At 48.1% G+C, this 18530-nt stretch overlaps 1 protein-coding gene across 1 annotated transcript; it reads right to left on the bottom strand.

Annotated features, from left to right (window-relative positions):
* Positions 1-10276: 10276 nt before the first annotated feature.
* On the bottom strand, positions 10277-10840 carry LOC136510472 (uncharacterized). The gene has a single exon (XM_066504903.1). It carries the CDS (start codon positions 10838-10840, stop codon positions 10277-10279), a length of 564 nt encoding a protein of 187 aa, XP_066361000.1.
* Between the last annotated feature and the right edge of the window lie 7690 nt (positions 10841-18530).

Here is an 18530-nt window from a genome sequence, read left to right on the forward strand (position 1 = left end):
CCGTAAAGGTCATTGTTCTTGTACCGGCTGGCCCCACACCGGGGACATTTATCCAGTGACTTGAATGTTGTGCCATGAAAAAGTATACAGTGGTTGGGGCATGCATGGATTTTTTCAACCCCCATTGTCAATGGACTTATGATCTTCTTCGCTTGGTATGTGTTGGTGGGAACTGAGTTTGATTGTGGCAGCACCCATGATAGAAGATGCAATAGATCATTGAAACTACAGTCTGACCAGCCGTACTTAGCCTTCAGGATGAGCAGCTCAAGCACAAAACATAGCAATGCCCAATGTGTCGGACAACCCTTTTCAACACCATACACAGTCTCCTTCGATGCTTTTGTCACCCTTTTCAAATTTTCTAGACCTTTCCGGCTATTTAGTAAAATCTCTGGTCTATGGGCTCGAATCATGTCCTTCAAATCATCTTCATCCCCGACATGTGCTCCACCATCATTATTGGCACCACCTTCGTCGTTACCATCCCAACCACCAGTATCACCACCTTGTTCATTGCCAAACTCGAAATCCATTCGTGCATCAAGCTCTGCCGAATATTGGGACAGAGATTCTATGGTTTCATCGTCGTATTCCTCCTCATCCTCGTCGTTAACAATAACCGTTTCACCAAGATGAATCCACACTGTGTAGTCCTCAACAAATCCTCGCATAATCAAATATGATCTGATGATAGTCACATCTGTCCATGCCATACGGTTCTTGCAATCTTTACATGGGCAAATAATTATATCCTTATTATCTTTCAATGTCGTTGCATGCTTCTTTGCGGCTTCAATAAATTTATCAACCTCTTCACGGAAACCTGCCTTGAACCTTAACGAACCATACATCCAAGAGTTCCTGTACTCCATCTTTTACAACAACAACAAAACAAACATTAAAGGACTACTTATTCAGATATATATAAAAATGAAACAAATTAATAATTACTTGAGAATAATTGTATATACTTCAGATATATATGAATATAAATCTAATATAATTACATGAAGCATACAAACACACCATGGTAAAGGAAAATTAATTAATGACCCATTTATCCATAAATAATTAAAATACATATTTATTGATTACAATAAACAATTTCAAAGACAACAATTAGCAACAATTATACTTTACCCAATATCTTTCATACAAATCCTAGTCCAATTTCATCAAACATAAATTTACAAAAATGGAATTAATAAAAAAACCAAACCCTAGATCTAGATCCACATGCACATGAAACATCCATAAAACTAACTAATTGTTCACTAAAATCAAGAAACATGGACCAAATAAGGGTATGATCTTATTCCCGTCCCTAATTTACCCTAGTACATTTAAAACTTGGGTCTAATTTATTTCATAAGTAGCTCAAGCACCATAAAGAGAGAGAAAAACAAAACTCTAATTACTCACTAACCAACCATTAAAACTTAAAAAAAGTATGGAATATCATTTTCTTACCTTCTACAACCTTTCCACCAAAGGATTTTAGACCAAAACCTTCCCCTCTTTGTAGAGCAATTTTTGGGAGGTGCCCAAGGCCTCCCCACCTTTCTTTCATGGGTTGGAGTGAGTGACCCGAGGAGGAAGAAGGTGCTGCATCTGTTTTATATGGGGGCATTTGTAGGGGCGGCTGGTGATTGAGCCGCCCCTACAAATCAGAGCTATAAATACGGGGCCATTTGTAGGGGCGGCTCAATCACCAGCCGCCCCTACAAATAGCATTTCCAGGGGCAGCTGGTGATTGAGCCGCCCCAACAAATCAGACTCCATTTGTAGGAGTGGCTCATAACACTAGCCACCCCTGCTGTTCCATTTGTAGGGGCGGCTGGTGTCTGGGCACCCGAGCACGCCACTGTAGGGGCGGCTCCATCACCAGCCGCCCCTACAAAAAAATCTAACCGTTGCTAAAAATTGTTTTTACGTAGTGGTTGGCCTCTGTGGTCACAGGTTATGGATGTGGCTCCATCCTTTATCTTCTACTAGAACATCGTCTTGTTATGTAAATCAGGCTTATTTTCCTAAAATCCATCATGGCTAATCGAGTGAGCCATTCTCTTATTGTCGTTATGATGATCCTGGTTGTCTTTCTCCAAAAGTAGGACTTTGCTAATGTCACTAAGCTCATCGGCTATTTCTTGTATTTTATGATCTATTATTGTGAGTAGACTAAGATCGAATGTCTCTTGTGGTGTATGTCTTCCATCCATATTGCCTTCGTCTTCTTTTATGCCATGATCTTCTTGATTCATAGCTTCATCTCCCTTTAGATCCTTCTGATCTTCTTGGTTGTGTTCTTCCGTCCTGTTCTCATGGCTTTTCATTTGGCTTTTGTCGCTTTGTACTAATTGCTCAGGTAGACTGGCAGTGTTTTCTTCCTCCATTGTTATTTCTTGAGTTGTTTTCTGAGAATGTTGCTCTTGTATGTTGGGATTCCTTGTGGCACCTTCGACTGATTGGACCTTCATTCTTTAAGGAAGATGTGAGATAGAAAGCACAAGGTGAGTTGAGAGCTAAGATGGAACAAACTATTGACTAGAGAGCAATCAAAGCAAGATCGAAAGATCATGCACACACACAAACAGAAGATCCAAGAAACACGTGAACGAACATCACAACAAAGTCAAGGAAACAATATATCAAGCACAAATAGTTTTAGTGGTCATGCCATACCATGGGAAATCACACTATATCCATATCCTAAATACTATGAAATAGTTTTTTTTGAGTTCTACCTTTCATCAGCATATGCGAGGGTAATGTCTACATTTGATGTTTCCTTGTGTTGTTCCCACTCTTGACCAACTCAACGTTTCCAAGTGTTGTTCTCCATCCTGTCCAAGATTTTTCTATAAATTTTGTCAATATGTACTCGGCAAATGTACTCAGCAAGCCCTAACACCATGACAAGGGGTAGACCATGCATAGGGGAATATTCAAGGACTGGCTTGGGGTTTCATTTGCAGAAAGGCCTCATTTTCATGCAAGTTTTTTTTTTGTAAAAGCGCGGTTGGAAAACATTTTCTAAAACCAGGTAGTTTTCAAGTTTTAAGTTGTTGTCCCTGGGGGAGAATGCATCAACCCCGCAAGTTCCCAAGTTTTACTTGCTGGCAGAAAACCAGCTCACGGCTCACAGTTGGCATTTTTGAAAACCAGGCATCAACCCTACACACACACAAAGGATAGCTCAAGCTAAAACTAATCATTAGGACCTGACCATAGCACGTCCTTGACCGTAGACCATGGCTATCCGGATAGTTTTGACTCTGCAGAGTGTGTATACTTTACCCACATGATATGCAATGCGTCCAACCATGCGCGACTGGCGGTGTGAGCATAACAAGGTCTATTCCCAACCAAAATAGTCTATATCCACCTACGAAACATAATTAACCAGGGGCTTGTGACTATCATGGCTCATGTAGATTCTAGCCAGACAACGGGACTATACTTAACTTGCCCGTGCCACACTTTGCTCTCACTGCCACCACTAGTGTCACGGGGTCAGAACCGCGGCAAGCATTGTTGTTCAAGTTGGTGTTAGAGTGCGTATCTTTGGTGGCTCGGGTGGACTCAAGAACACAAGAATCATAGAGAGGACACAACTATTTATCTTGGTTTGGGCTGATCGATGCCCTACGTCTAGCAGCTGATGATCCTTATACTCAAAAGCACCCAAAATTAGGGGGTTACAACAGTGTGTAGAGAGAGATTTGGTAGAGATTAGCTCAGTGCTAATCCTAGGTTGCCTCACCACAGGTGGAGCCTTCCCCTCGTTGGAGAGGAGGAAGGTGACGGGATGCGGTAGAGGAGCTCTCAGTGCCCTTCTCTGGGTTCCCCTGATCTCGGTGCTGAGCAGGAGCAGATGGAGTGGAATGGAATGGAATGATCTATCTTGGGGACTCTTGGATCTTCTTCTCCTCTAGGTTCGACCTTATCCCTTATATAACGAGATAGGTCGGGTACATGGTGGTTTGTGGAGATGAGTCTATAGTCTACATGCATCGGAGTCTAGGAGGGTCTTGCAGCAACGCTCTATGGACCATGGCGGTGTCGTGGTGACAAAGAAGCCTTGGGTGTCGCCTGGCTAATCCGTTCTGACACTATGCATGTCAAGCTGTGTCGGCTTGGACCGACCTCTCCCAGGTGGATCTTCTGGAGTCTTCTTGGTGATGAAGGAGGTTGGCTCCAAGGGCTGATGCGTGGGCCTAGGAGCTGCCCAGCCCCTGGAGGCCAAAGGAGGCTTGTCTTCTTGTGTCACACCCCGTGCATGACCCTATTGCAGGAGTGGCCAGCAAAGCCACGCCCAGAGCATGACATCTGGGAGCCCTCGAGCCCTAATGGCTTGGGGCTTGTCTTCTTGTGCCCGGGCCTTGATTGGTGTCGTAGGCTGGGCAGGAGCCAAGGCTCAAGCTCTGTCGTGTCGTTGATCGGAAGCCTGAGGCTTGGGCAAGCCCCTGAGCTCTGAGAGGGCACTAGCCTGAGCCCTGGCTCAGTCAGGTTTCTTTGTCAGAGGGTATGCGTGAGCATACCCAATGGGTATAGCCCCTGAGCCCCCGGATGATCCTAGAGGGGTCAGTCAGGGGTCTCTTCGGTCGGGAGCCTTTAATCCCAAGGCTTAACATAATTGTATGTTAGGATCTCATCTAGAGCCTCCAAGCCCTTCGTGGCCTCACTTGGCCTGGTTCATGATGGTGACGAAGGGCTGAATTCAATCTTTTGGTGAGCAAATTAGCCATGATGGGGAACACTTCCACTGATGAGAATGCGATGCCCTGTGTGAGGCACTTTCCCTAGTGTGATGGGGGGCTCCAGCTGTCGAGGCCAGGCAGTTGTGCGCTGACCCTTCTTCTGGCCCTATGTCACGTTGGTCTGTGGTCCGAGTGAGGGTTTGATGAACTCATCTAGGAGTTACCAACCTTAGGTCTAGGGGTACCATCCTCTTGGTTCGAGCCTACCATGGGTCGGGTGATCGAGAGCATCTGGGCTCTAGCTTAGGGCAACCTGATCAACTAGCGTGCCATGCCCTTCTAGGGGCTTCGGTAGCAGGCTCCAATCCTCTCGGGCTAGCCTTCTAGGGCCAACCTTCCATGGCCATAGGTCAGGATGCAGGGGAGCACGTTGAGCTTAGGTGGGGGACCCTCATTGGGTCCACCGCTCAGCGGCTCCCGACCTAACTCTAGGGAGTTGGTTGATTTTTGGGGGCGCACCACCGAGCACCCGTTGATCGGGGGGTCGAGTCACTTCGTCTAGGGAGCCAGCGTAGCCCCCGAGGCCATCGTGGGGCCTCCTTATCAGCGGGCGTGATGGCGTCTAGGCACATCCCATCCGCTGACGCTCTATGCAGGCGGTTTGATGGTGTCTGCGCCATCATGCCTAATAGAGGAGTTATGGCAGCACTCCTGCACTGTCCCATTTTGTCTAGGAGATGGGGCATCGGGCCACGTGGAGCAGATCAGGTGGAGGAGCCACGACACTTGGTGCGCGCGGATCCGGGCCGTTCTGACTCTGCCTTTACTGTGCAGCCACCATCACGCAACTGTTCTAAGGTGTGATATGGGGATTGAGGGAGCGCCTGGTCAATCCCTAGTGCTGATGGCTGATCATAGGGCCCAGAGCCATTAATAGCGCATCGACTAGGACTATAAAGAGGGGCCTTGGGGACACGTCACCTTCTCCCCCTCCTCTGGCTCCTTCTCTTCTTCCTCTTAGATCCAACTCCTGACAGCCATGGTGATGATGAAGTGTGACGCTTCCCTCCGAGTGAGCCTAGATCCCTTCGTTGGTGATCGCTCCCATGAGGGTGGAAGGACCCTAGTGAAGGGACGTCGATGGCGTGGGTTGGAGGGGGATGCAGAACCATGGTGCTGGGCGGGAGTCTGATGCCTCTGGTGTGGCCAGCGGCCCAGATAGCCGTGGATCCCCTCGAGCGCTGCCAGCGCCGACGCTTTCCCTAAACCCTAAACCCTAGGGGTTTAAGCTAATAAATTTCATGAGTTTTCATAAATCTATGTTTTCAGCAGGATTTAATTAGAAAACCCCCAAGGAGGACTTATTCGTCAAAGGAAATCACGGAATTCCGCTGTGTAAATAGCGTGGGAAGACTCTAGAAGACTCCAGGAGACTCTCCATCGATGATGACCATGAGAGGCTGACATGGGTGGGGCTGGCCGTCCCCACCTGTAGGCCGGCTAGTCTATGGGTCCCACCAGTTAGCTCTCCTTCGTACGTCGGTTTTCCACCGCTTCCTAGATTGCATTTATGCCGTTCTTTCAAGTTGGTTTGATCCGAGGATCTAGAATTGATGTTCTGGCCTATATATACCAGCCCCTGCCCCCCTCATCAAGATCAGAGCCAGCTATCAAGAGAAGATTAGACCTCTTTAGGATCTAGTCTTGTAAATAGTAGTGAGATAGAGAGTGAGAGAAGAGTTTGGAGGAGGTGCCGGCCTATCGGTGCTCTCTCTATGGCTTGTACCTTGGCAGATCCAAGTTCTATCTGAGCTTGCCTCTAAGATTTCTCTGGTAACCAACTTCTGATCCAAGTAAGCATCTTGTTTATATTGTTCATCAGGTTTGCGACTCTTTTGAGTGCTTTATTCTCTTCCTAGGGGGAGTAAAGTATTAATCATAAGTGTAAGCATGGTGTTTAGACTTAGGTTAATCATAAATGCATCCTGCATTCCGGATCGATGGCAGCTCGCGAGGGTGACTCTTATAGCCTCGTTGAATCCTCTGCAGTCCACCTCCCATTTGTAAGGGCACGTAGGACACGGTTATGAAGGAAAGCATCATCTACCAGTTTTTCCCTAGTAATGTCCCTAGTTAAATAGTAGAAGACAGTTTACCCAAGTCAGAATTAGAGAACCTTAGTTTTCCTCTCTATGCTACTATTTATCCAAACCTTGTTGTTACCCTTAGTTAAGTTAGACCATAGTTAGTCTCACACGTTTCCCTGTGGATATGATACTTGGAATACTTCTGGGTAAAAGCTACAATGATATCTGTGTGCTTGCGGATTTATCTGTGTGCGTTAAAATATATCAGCAAGCTTCCTGGAGCCATTGCCGGAGAAACGGTTGCTGAATTAATTACAAGCCTAGCTTAACCTTTTATCTTTCTTCTATTTTAATTTTTCTTTTAGCATGGATTCCACTCCTATCTATCAATATGCTAAACCCACAAGCGCAAGCCTAAAGCCACCAGAATCCTCAGACCCTATCATAACACTTAGTTATGAGCTGTGCCTGTATTTTATAAAACTGATTCGGGATAAATCCTTCTTGGAAGAAGGCAATAAAAACCCATACTCGCACCTACAAGAGTTTGAACAGATCTGTGCATGCTTGAGTATCGCTGGCATGTCTGATAAGACCTTAAGATGGAAGTTGTTTCCGTTCTCTTTGACGGGAAGAGCTAAACATTGGTACAGTCAAACCATAGGAAGTATGCAAGGAGATTGAGAAACGTTATGCTCTAAATTTTGTTTATGTTTCTTTTCCATCTCTAAAGTGGTTAGCCTTTGAAAAGAGGTTCTAAATTTTAGACAAATAGAAGAAGAATCTCTTGGTACATCGTGGGATCATTTTAACGAACTCATCATCACTGGCCCGGACCTTGCCATTCAAGACCCTGTACTTCTTTAATATTTTTACATGGGTCTTAGCAAAGATTCCAGAGAATCCCTTGATGCAACCTATAGAGGAGCTTTCCTTCATTTATCTGCTAGTGAAGCAAGGTCTATGCTTGATAGAATTAGTGGAAGGACTCCCTGCACTAGCATTCCTAATAAACTCCCCAAGGAAGAGAAAGAATCATCTCTCGAACAAGAATTGGAAGTTTTGATAGCCAATCACAACCACTCCAATGCCAAGGTTTAGCTATCAATCCCAAACCATCAATACCCCAAAATCCTCCAAGAGAAGGAATTCTACCTTTGGGAGTCCTTGTTGAAATTAAGGATGATCTTTTTGATGCTGATTTTGGGAAAAGCTTAAATTCTCACCTTCATAAGAGACCTTCAAGTGATTATTATTCAAATCCTCTCAAGAAGAGACCTCTTAGAAAACATCCTTATTCCCATATAGGACATTGGGAAGAATTCAAGGATGGCATGTCTAGTGAACCCATAGAAAGAGAGCCAAGTCATTTGGAAGCCATTGCTATCTTCTCCCCTTCTATACCCACATTAGATGTTTTATATGAATCCTTCTCTCAACCCATCCTTGACCCCGATGATCCCTTTTATACTCTTTCTCCTAAGTCTCATGGTGACCCTAGAATCCACTAAGACAACCAAGGCATAGGAGTCATGAAGACCACAAGGATGACCAAGAAGAGCAATGACAATGGCTGGAATGTATTAAGAACACATATGACATTGCTAAAGAATGGATGGACAAGATGAAGCCTTATGGGTAGAATCCAAACTTGGTCTAGATTCAAACAGTGAGCTTAAATCAATCTCTTTTACAAACATGACTCATCCAAGTTTGGAGGAGTCCTTAGACGAGATCAACCCGAGAGCCACCAATCCATGGGAAATCTTGGACAATAAAACGTTCAATGAATGTCATAGGCATGGAATGATGGAGACAATGTTTCTGCCTATAGACATTCATAAAGAAACACCCTTAGAGCTTAAAAAGGAAGATGACATCAATGAGCATGGAAGTTATTTCATGAAAACCTCATCAAATCTATGCTCACATGAGAAATCTCCTGAATTAATTAGTCTCTCCAACATTGCAACACACGATATCTTCAACCCCCTCGTGCTTCCTGTTCATAAAGATTTTGAAAGGGTAGTTGTAGATGCATATGTTTATCATAAATATTGCAAATCTTGTTGGCATGAATCTTGAGACAGGTACACGAAGATTGGTGTTGGAGGGTGTTGACATTTCTTAGCATCACTCTTAACTAAGTTGTCATCCCTAGCATGATGCCAGAAATGCGTTATTGATAATTATGAGAACACTTGTAAACTATATATAAGGTATCCGCAAGCGCATAAATAATTTACCATTGTAGCATTTCATCCGGGAGTATACCGAGTATCGTTATTTATATTTTATCCACATGAAAGAGCTATGGGGTTGTGTTGGCATTGAGATATTAACAAATATGTATACTTATGATAAAACCACTCTCATGCTATGGCAGGGGTAAGTCAAGTGATAAATAAATAATAAGTGTAAGGTAATAATGGTATTCCAGAGATAGAAATAGATACTCATAAAATATAGTAAGGCTAAGCAGGAGATTCGTTAAGAGCAAAAGATTCCTAAGTCATTACTTATCTACTAAGTCTTTTGTACACCCAAGTATATACACTCTCATCTATAGTATAATTAACTTTAGATTTATGCATAAGGAACATTACTAAGGAAGATTAAGAACAGAGCCTCGCAATCATGTTCTACGTGCTCTACAAATGGGGAGTGGACTGCAAAGGACTAACGAGAGTGTCACATCCACGATCTACCACATGACCCAGAGTGCAGAATGCATCCGCAGGCAAACAGTATCTAAGCACCATGCTTACATAATGTCGACCACTTAACTCTCTCGAGAACTGAGCTAAGAGCTTTGTGAACATATGCATATATTCATCATCAATCATAACTATATCAAGCATATTACTAGAGCAAAATAGGAACATAATAAATAGCAACATAATATTGAAGTAGCACAGCGCTCTAGTATGAGTACCTAGCAACCTGATTTCCAGCCGTTCCTTTTGAAAGGGGGCACATTTTTTACATCCAAGAAACGTTTCCACCAGCTGAAACCACAGGACACTTTCTTTCAGTTAATAAACTGCAGACATGCTACATTATGAATTAAGTATTCGTGGCTCATGGATGCCTTCGCATCCACAAAGCCAAAGGCCAAAGCATCATTTCTATCCCTGCAAATTGCATAGGAGCGACAACTTTATCATCTATAGTAAGACTGACTCCAACAGAGTAGGTATAGCGTGACCCAAACCCAAAATGGGTTGTTCACAGTGTTTTATCCGCACAAAACAAGCTCCAACAGACTAGGCAAACGAGTGACCCATTTTGGGTGGGAGCCGACGCGGGACGCAAATAAGCGTCCTCTCTCCGTCCTTCTGCGTCTCCATGCAGGCGCCAGGTCCACCACCACGAGGGAAGGGGATGACCGGAGCCTGGCCCGGCGAGAGCAGCGCCTCGAGGTCGCAGCACCGAAGCCGGCTCAACGTGGATCGGAGCTGAGGAAGGGGGTCACAGGTGCCGCTCCTACGGACCGCAGGGCCACGCCGCCAGTGCCGCTCCGCCGGCGAGGGGAGGAGAGGGCGGCCGGATCTCGTGTTGAGGAAGGTGGTTGCAGGTGCCGCTCGCGGTGGGGACGGAGGCGGCTCGCGCGCGGCGGCTCTCACCCGCGGCGCCGCTTGCGAGGCGGTAGACGAAGGGGTCGCGCCGTGAAGGGACCCGCGCCGGGGGCGCTGCCGGAGCTCGTCCGCGCGAAGGGGCACCGCGCCTCGCCGGATCTCGCGCTGGAGCTCGCAGCTCGGTGGCCGGCTGTGGGGAAGATGAAGACGGAGGAGCAGGCAGCACCGGGTGGAAGAGGAGGAGGTCATCGTCGCGGAGGTGCGCACCGGCACGGCGAGGCGGGTCCGCGGCGGCGCGCGGCCAGTACGGTGAGGCGGGTCCGTGGCAGCGTGCGGCCGGCGGGGAGCGGCCCGACGCGGTGAGGCGGGCGGTGCTTGGCTGGCCGACGTTCCGGGCTTCTCGTTTGCGTCGGCTGTTGGAAAAGGGAAATTTTGGGTCCGTGACCCTTTCGCTGTGCGCTACCGAAACCATCGAATGCCTCTCGTTTTTAGGTCCGGGCCGTTGGAAACAGTCTAAGCAACACAGCCCATGATTGCAAACAATTTGTTTCATACAAGGAATTTGATGGTCATGTGTTTCTTCCTATATGTCATGTTTTTATACTATTTCCTTAGCTCCCAGATTTACTTCACCCCCACAAAAATCTGCCCAAATTGCAATTCAATAACCCTGCACCAAAAACACGATCCCCAAATTGTAAGGAAGTTGCTTTATCAGCCCCAATTTGATATAAACATGTCCATCCTTGACCGGCTACAGCCGCACAGTCAGGAAATAATTTCTTCCCCAAACAGAAAGATGGTCTACAGGTTCATCCTTGTCACAAAAATCACATTTTATATCCGAATGGCAGCTGTGCTGAGTAATTGATATCAAGCAATGGCGGAGCCACCCTAGCGGCGGGGTGGGGCGGCCGCCCCAGCTACTGGCGAGCTCGTCCAAGACCCCCGGACCCCTTCTTCCTTAACACCGGTGGCGAGCACGAGCAGGATGCAGCGACCTGCGCCGCTCGAGCATGGAAGAAGAAAGCAGAGGTGAGAGGATAAACGAGCACACAGAATGGGCCTTTTATTTACTTTGTTCAGCCCAACAGATGTGAGACCGTGAGAGGCCCTTGAAAGCCCACCATCTCACACAAGCACACTTCTTCCCTAACCGGTGGATTCGTTCCCAAATTCCAAATCCCCCAATCGTGACCTGCAGCCAAGCTCGCGAGGAGCTGGTCGCTGCCCGCCAGGCCCTACCCGCCGGCCACTGCGGCTCCACCTCCGCGCCGACTGCCGAGTGCGGACCGTCGCGCGGTCGCCAGATCGCCTCCTGCCTCCCGCCGCTCCACGTTGGCCGTCGGCGTCGCCAGCTCGCCCCCCGACCGCCCTCTGCGGCCGCCGACCGCCTCCCACCGGCCGGCCAAGACTCTAGGAGGCAGGAGCTGCTCAACTGCTACTGCTTTGGCAGCTCTGTTGCGAGCCTGCGATGGAGGGAGGAGAGGAGCAGCTTCACTAGGAAGCGCTGCTTTTGGGTAAGCGTGATTGATGATTGTGTGGTACTCTCCCTAAGCATTGTTCTGTTTGGTGCTTTTGATTAGGATGTAGCTTGTGTATAGAGTTCGCCCCAGCTAAAAAAAAATTCTGGCTCCGTCATTGATATCAAGTGAGTGTTGGTTAAAAAGAACCCGCTTAATATGGGGATAAGAGGAGAAACACCACAGGGGTGGAAGGGGACAGTGGAGGAAAATTCTGAAACAGATGAGGAAACAGAAAGAGGAAGCTAAATAAACTAGGACAATACTGTCAATACTATCTATGTACTTAGTATGCTGTAGGTCCAGCCGAATCTGAGTTCACTGCAATTCTAGGAAATTTCTTTTTTCCTTTGACATTTGATCCCAAACTTTCTATCCATAACAAAACCATAATACCTTAATCCTTCGATATATTTAGTACTTCCAGACTTTAATATTTGAATAGAACCTTCTTTTTGCCACTTATTTATTAGTTAACATGCTTTTGTTAGATTTACACATGCATCTGGTCCTTACCAGCCGTGAATAATTTCTAAGAGCCTAGACTTGCTCCAGACTTTAAGCTACATCCCTGTAAGGATCATGAACAATAAACACAGTTCAGGGAATTCGGATTTCATAAAGGGCAGTCCCCTGTTAAACTTTCTTCTCAATTTCAAACCTTTTAACTATTTCCTAGCATGAATTCCAAATTCCTGTGAATTTATCTAAAAGACCATAGTGTTAGAATGTAAACCGGCAGGTGGGCCAGCCGGTCCCAGGCTCCCCACCTAGCCTCTATGTATGCACTGTCTATCCTTGATCAATACAGTGAGTATTCTCCAAACTTCAAGTTAATATGGTATCATTGTCACGGTTCGCTCCTGCGACAGATCGTTTCCGCAAACCCTAAAACTGCGCCACCGCTGGTCTTTTCGATCGCCGGCCAGCCCTTCTGCCGCCGTGGAGCCGTCACTGCTCGCCGGCCTTCCTTCCACGGGACGTCGCGGAGCCCGCGCATGCCGCCCGATCCCCTCCCGTCACTGATCCTCGCGCCGCCAGCAATGGAGACCGAAGCCGACCGCCTGGCCCGTAAGGCTCGCGAGCAGCGCGAGCATGATGCGGCGGAGGCCGCACGTCAACGCACCGCGGAGGACGCACGCGTCATGCGCGAGGCCGCGGAAAAGGCCGCCCTCGACGCCTACGAGGCCCAGCATGCTGCTGTTCACGCCGCAGCCATCGCCGTCGTCAACATCAAGGTTCTCATACCTCTGGTGTTGTACTCCTTCTCGAGGAGATTGATATCGACGACATCGCCGCCGGGAACGGCGCTCCACCACCACCGGCGCCATCCGCTCTTGTCGCTGCCCCACGCACTCCTTCTGGTGGCAGCGGGCAAGGCCACAGCAGCGGGCACGGCGGCCACAGCCGCGGCTCCTCCCAGTCCCAGCGCTCGGGCGGGCGCCATCGTGGCCGTGGAGGCAAACAGCAGCAGCAATCTCACCATGCTGGAGGGTCTGGCAACCAGACCAGAGGTGCTGGTCACTACGCCGGAGGTGCTGGTCACTACGCCAGCATGCCTCGCCCGCCAGCGCCCTTCATCAACCCATGGGCTGGCACGGTCCAATTTTGGCCGCATCCACCCGTCGCTCGCCGTGCTCCAGGAGCGCCCCCTCGTCTTCCGCCTGGTGCGTTCACTGCACAGCAGTACCCGGTGTTCTACTCGCCGTATGGCGCTGCTGCATATGGCACTGGTGCACCTGGTGCTGGTGCACCCCCTCCGGGATATGGCACCCCGCCTCCAGGTTTCGGCGGCTACGACAGTACCTCGCAGCAGCAGCAGCAGCTCTCGCCCTGGGACCCGATGCAGGGCGGCTCTTGAGACGCATCGTCTCTCGTCAGCAACTTCAACACCATGTCGCTGAACCCACCATCTTCGGCCGAGTGGTATGCTGATTCCGGCGCCAGCACTCATATGGTCAACAACGCTGGTATATTATCCTCCTTTCACCCTCCTTCGTCATCAAGTCCTTCATCTATCATTGTCGGCAATGGAGCTTTGCTTCCCGTTACCTCTGTTGGGTCACATTCTTTTTCCACCGATCGACGTCCTCTTATTCTTTCTAATGTTCTAGTTTCACCTAGCATTATTAAGAATTTAATCTTTGTTCGTCGTTTCACCACTGACAATAATTGTTCCATCGAATTTGACCCCTTTGGCCTTTCTGTGAAGGACCTACAGACACGGAGCGTGATCGCCAGGTGCAATAGCATGGGTGATCTCTACCCGTTCATTCCACCGACACCAGCCAACCTAGTCGCCCTCACTGCCGCCCTGTCCTCATCCACTTTCTAGCATCGCTGCCTTGGTCACATCGGTCATGAGGCTTTGTCCAAGCTCATCAGCTCCAACGCTATTTCCTGTAATAAGCACCACAATGATCATGTTTGTCATGCTTGTCAATTAGGCCGCCATGTGCGTCTTCCTTTTTCCATGTCAAACTCCCGCGCGCTTCATCCGTTTGATTTAATACATTGTGATCTTTGGACTTCCCCATTTGTTAGTGTGTCTGGCTATAAATATTATCTTGTCATTCTTGATGATTGCACCCACTACACTTGGACGTTTCCTTTACGTCTCAAGTCCGATACTTTTGGTGTTTTATCTCATTTTTTCTCATATGTGCGCACGCAGTTTACCACTCCTATCAAGGCGGTTCAGTGCAACAACGGCCATGAGTTTGATAACTCCTCGGCCCGCACATTCTTCCTCACTCACGGTGTGGTCCTCCGCATGTCGTGCCCATACACCTCTCAACAGAACGGGCGTGCCGAGCGTACCCTTCGCACCCTAAACAACATCGTGCACTCCCTTCTGTTTCAGGCTAGTCTTCCCCCGGTTTATTGGGCTGACTCCCTCCATACTGCCACCTACCTCCTCAATCGTCACCCAACCAAAACCCTTGACTGCCGCACTCCATTCCTTGCTCTTCATGGCACACAACCATCCTACACTCACCTTCGGGTTTTTGGCTGTGCCTGCTATCCTAACCTCTCCTCCACAGCTCCACATAAATTGTCACCTTGCTCATCTTTGTGTGTCTTCCTTGGATATTCCTCCGATCACAAAGGGTACCGGTGTCTTGACCTTCACTCCAATCGGATTATTGTCTCTCGACATGTCGTGTTTGATGAGACTTTATTTCCTTTCTCCGAAGTGTCCACCACCCCTCAGGATCCCAACACACTGGATTTTTTGAGCACTGATGATAATGTTTCCACTTTGCCCATTGGGCCGAGAGTTGTGACTGCAGGTACTCGACTTCCCAGCAACGTGGTTGCTGCCCCTAGTGCTCCCGGCGTGGCAGCCACTCCTGGCTCCAGTAGCCCAGCTGCTGGCCGCTCGCCGCCAGCTGCGGGTCCTACCAGCGCTGCTGCTGGCCACTTGACGCCGCCCGCTGCGACTAGCAGCTCGCCTACAGGCCACAACAGCCCGGCTGCTGGTCCCTCAGCACCCACTGCCACTGGGCCGCCACCTGATGCCGCTGCCCTTGCGGTCATCGTGCCTCAGGTTGTTGCCAGTGGCGTCGGGCGGTCCACTGGTCGCACCACCTCGACAGCGCCAGAGGCTATTGTTCTCGTCGTCAATGCGCACAGCATGCGCACACGTGGCAAGTCTGGCTTTCGGCAGCTAGTTGATCGCCTCAACCTCAACACGGCGGCTCTCTGTCCGGTGCCTACGTCCGTTCGCACCGCCCTATCCAACCCCGCCTGGCGCCTCACCATGCAAGCTGAGTTCGATGAGCTGCAGGTGAATGACACCTGGACCTTGGTGCCTCGTCCACCTGGTGTTAATCTTGTCACAGGGAAATGGATCTTCTGTCACAAATTCCGGTCTGATGGCTCGCTTGACCTCTATAAAGCTCAGTGGGTTCTTTGCGGTTTCACACAGCGTCCGAGAATTGATTATGATGAGACTTTCAGCCCTGTCGTCAAGCCGGCTACTATTCGGGTGGTTCTCACATTGGCCCTATCTCGGTCCTGGCCTATTCGTCAGCTTGATGTGAAGAATGCCTTCCTACATGGCACCCTGACGGAGACAGTTTATTGTGCTCAGCCCACTGGGTTTGTTGACTCTTCTAGACCCGACTATGTGTGTCGCCTGAACAAGTCTCTCTACGGCCTGAAGCAAGCTCCTCGCGCATGGCACAATCGCTTTGCCTCCCACATCACTTCTCTGGGGTTCATGGAGGCTAAGTCTGACACATCACTGTTCATCTATTGCCAAGGTGCTGCTGTGGCGTTCCTACTCCTATATGTTGATGATATTGTTCTCACAGCATCGTCTACAAGTTTCCTTCAGCGCATTATTGCAGCACTTCGTCGGGAATTCTCTATGACGGACATGGGACCTCTTCATCATTTTTTGGGTGTCCCTGTTGATCGCAGAGCTGATAGCCTGTTCCTCTCTCAACGACAGTACATGCTGGATATTCTGGAGCGTGCTGTTATGCATGACTGCAAGCCTTGCAGCACACCTATGGATACTCACTCCAAGCTTCCTGCCGATGGGGCCATGGTCGCCGATCCCACTCACTATCACAGTATTGCTGGAGCTCTTCAGTATCTCATCTTCACCCGCCCGGATATTGCATACGCAGTTCAACAGGTCTGTTTATATATGCATGATCCCCGGGAGCCTCATCTTGGCACTATGAAGCGCATTCTGCGGTATCTTCAGGGCACTCTAGATCTTGGACTTCATCTCCACCAGACCTCACCGTCTACACAGATGCAGATTGGGCGGGCTGTCCTGACACTCGCAAATCCACCTCGGGTTATGCAGTGTTTCTCGGGGACAATCTCATCTCCTGGTCGTCCAAGCATCAGCCTACAGTGTCTCGGTCTAGCGCAGAGGCCGAATATCGGACCGTCGCCAATGGAGTAGCTGAAGCCTGCTGGTTGTGCCAACTTCTGCAAGAGCTTCGCTGTCCTCTTCGTCGAGCAACATTGGTCTATTGTGATAATGTCAGTGCTGTCTACCTCTCCACCAACCCGGTTTAGCATCAGCGAACTAAGCATGTCGAGATCGACCTGCACTTCGTCAGAGAACGAGTCGCCCTTGGTGAAGTCCGCGTTCTGCACGTTCCCACCTCGTCCCAGTACGCCGACATCTTCACCAAAGGTCTGCCGACATCTGTTTTCATGGAGTTTAGATCCAGTCTAAATGTTCGCGGTGCTCCTAGTTCAGACTGCAGGGGAGTGTTAGAATGTAAACCGGCAGGTGGGCCAGCCGGTCCCAGGCTCCCCACCTAGCCTATATATATGCACTGTCTATCCTTGATCAATACAGTGGGCATTCTCCAAACTACAAGTTAATACATAGCCTCTTTTTAAAATTCAGTCTCCTTTAATGAGGTAAGATGCTGTTATCTTGCACCTAATGTTTTGTGGTGCAGGAGTCAGTGTTGTTCCTGATCATTGTCATCAAACTGGCTTAAACAGGAGCTCTCTCCCTCCAGCAAACAAAGTCATCGTTCTCCAAACAGTTAATTTGGAATTGGACTTCTCCAAACTCCATCGATATTATGATTGCCCGCCCATACCACTAGCTCTAGTCCTAGAGCATCAAAAGTACCCATATTACCTGAAGGCACATATTTCTCAGCAGCAATGCCGTTACCATCTCAGCCAAGCCTCTTAAAATTGCCAGTCCCTTTTCCCCCTTGTCCTCATAAGATTTCCTTCGTTATCTGTGCCTTCTGGATGATAATTAGTTAATTATACTCAGTTTCAACTTTCAACAGTGCCTCTTAAATCTAACTATGAGCCTCTACCTCCACTGAAATTTGTATATGAGGCTATTATCAGCATGCAAACAGACTGGAAGATTTCACGATATGTCATTAAATATTTAAATATAGTCATAACTCAGGATTTATTTAACTCAACGTCTCAATGACATGTGGGGCCTGTTTGTCCGTGTTACATCTCAGATCAAGTTTCCTGAAACACCCTGTACCGTGCTCCATACTAATCTAGAGACACTTTACCTGATTTCAATGTTATAACAGTACTGTGCTCCATACTCATTACCTTTTTATACTACGGAGCAATTATCACATAAAAAGGAGCATATTATTACAAACAAATCCTAAGAATTGATCACATGGTAGGGGAACTTGTCAATGTCATAGTTTGCCATTTGGCTAAAAACTGATCGTGTATCAAGCATAGACACTTCGAGATATAGCTCACAAATTACTGAACTCCCAACATAATCTGGCTAAAAAAAGGAATTTTCTATGAATGTTCCTTTGGAAAGTTCTCGGTTACCTCTGGTTTTACCTTTAGCCATAGATGTTTATAGTGTTTATTTATTCATGGATAATTTCAACTTGATTACACATTGTAGAGAATTAGGGAAACACCTCTCACCCAATTAGGGAGGGTGACTTTCATATATATAGTCAAGATACAACTTGGGGTACAAGTAACATGATATACATGTGTTAGACTATACATATCTCTAATACACATGCTGATGCATACCTCTGCAGTGTAACGAGGGCCATGTGGTGTGTTCGTCATGCCGTGACAAGCTTGCACCGGCTGGCAAGTGCCATGTATGCGGCATTGCCACAAGCAGCTACGTACCAC

This window comes from Miscanthus floridulus, chromosome 16 (assembly GCF_019320115.1).
Source record: "Miscanthus floridulus cultivar M001 chromosome 16, ASM1932011v1, whole genome shotgun sequence".
In the NCBI taxonomy this organism is placed as follows: Eukaryota; Viridiplantae; Streptophyta; class Magnoliopsida; order Poales; family Poaceae; genus Miscanthus; species Miscanthus floridulus.

Coding starts and splice junctions, on each gene's coding strand:
- LOC136510472 (XM_066504903.1), bottom strand. CDS start 10,840: ATGGTTTCGGTAGCGCACAGCGAAAGGGTCACGGACCCAAAATTTCCC.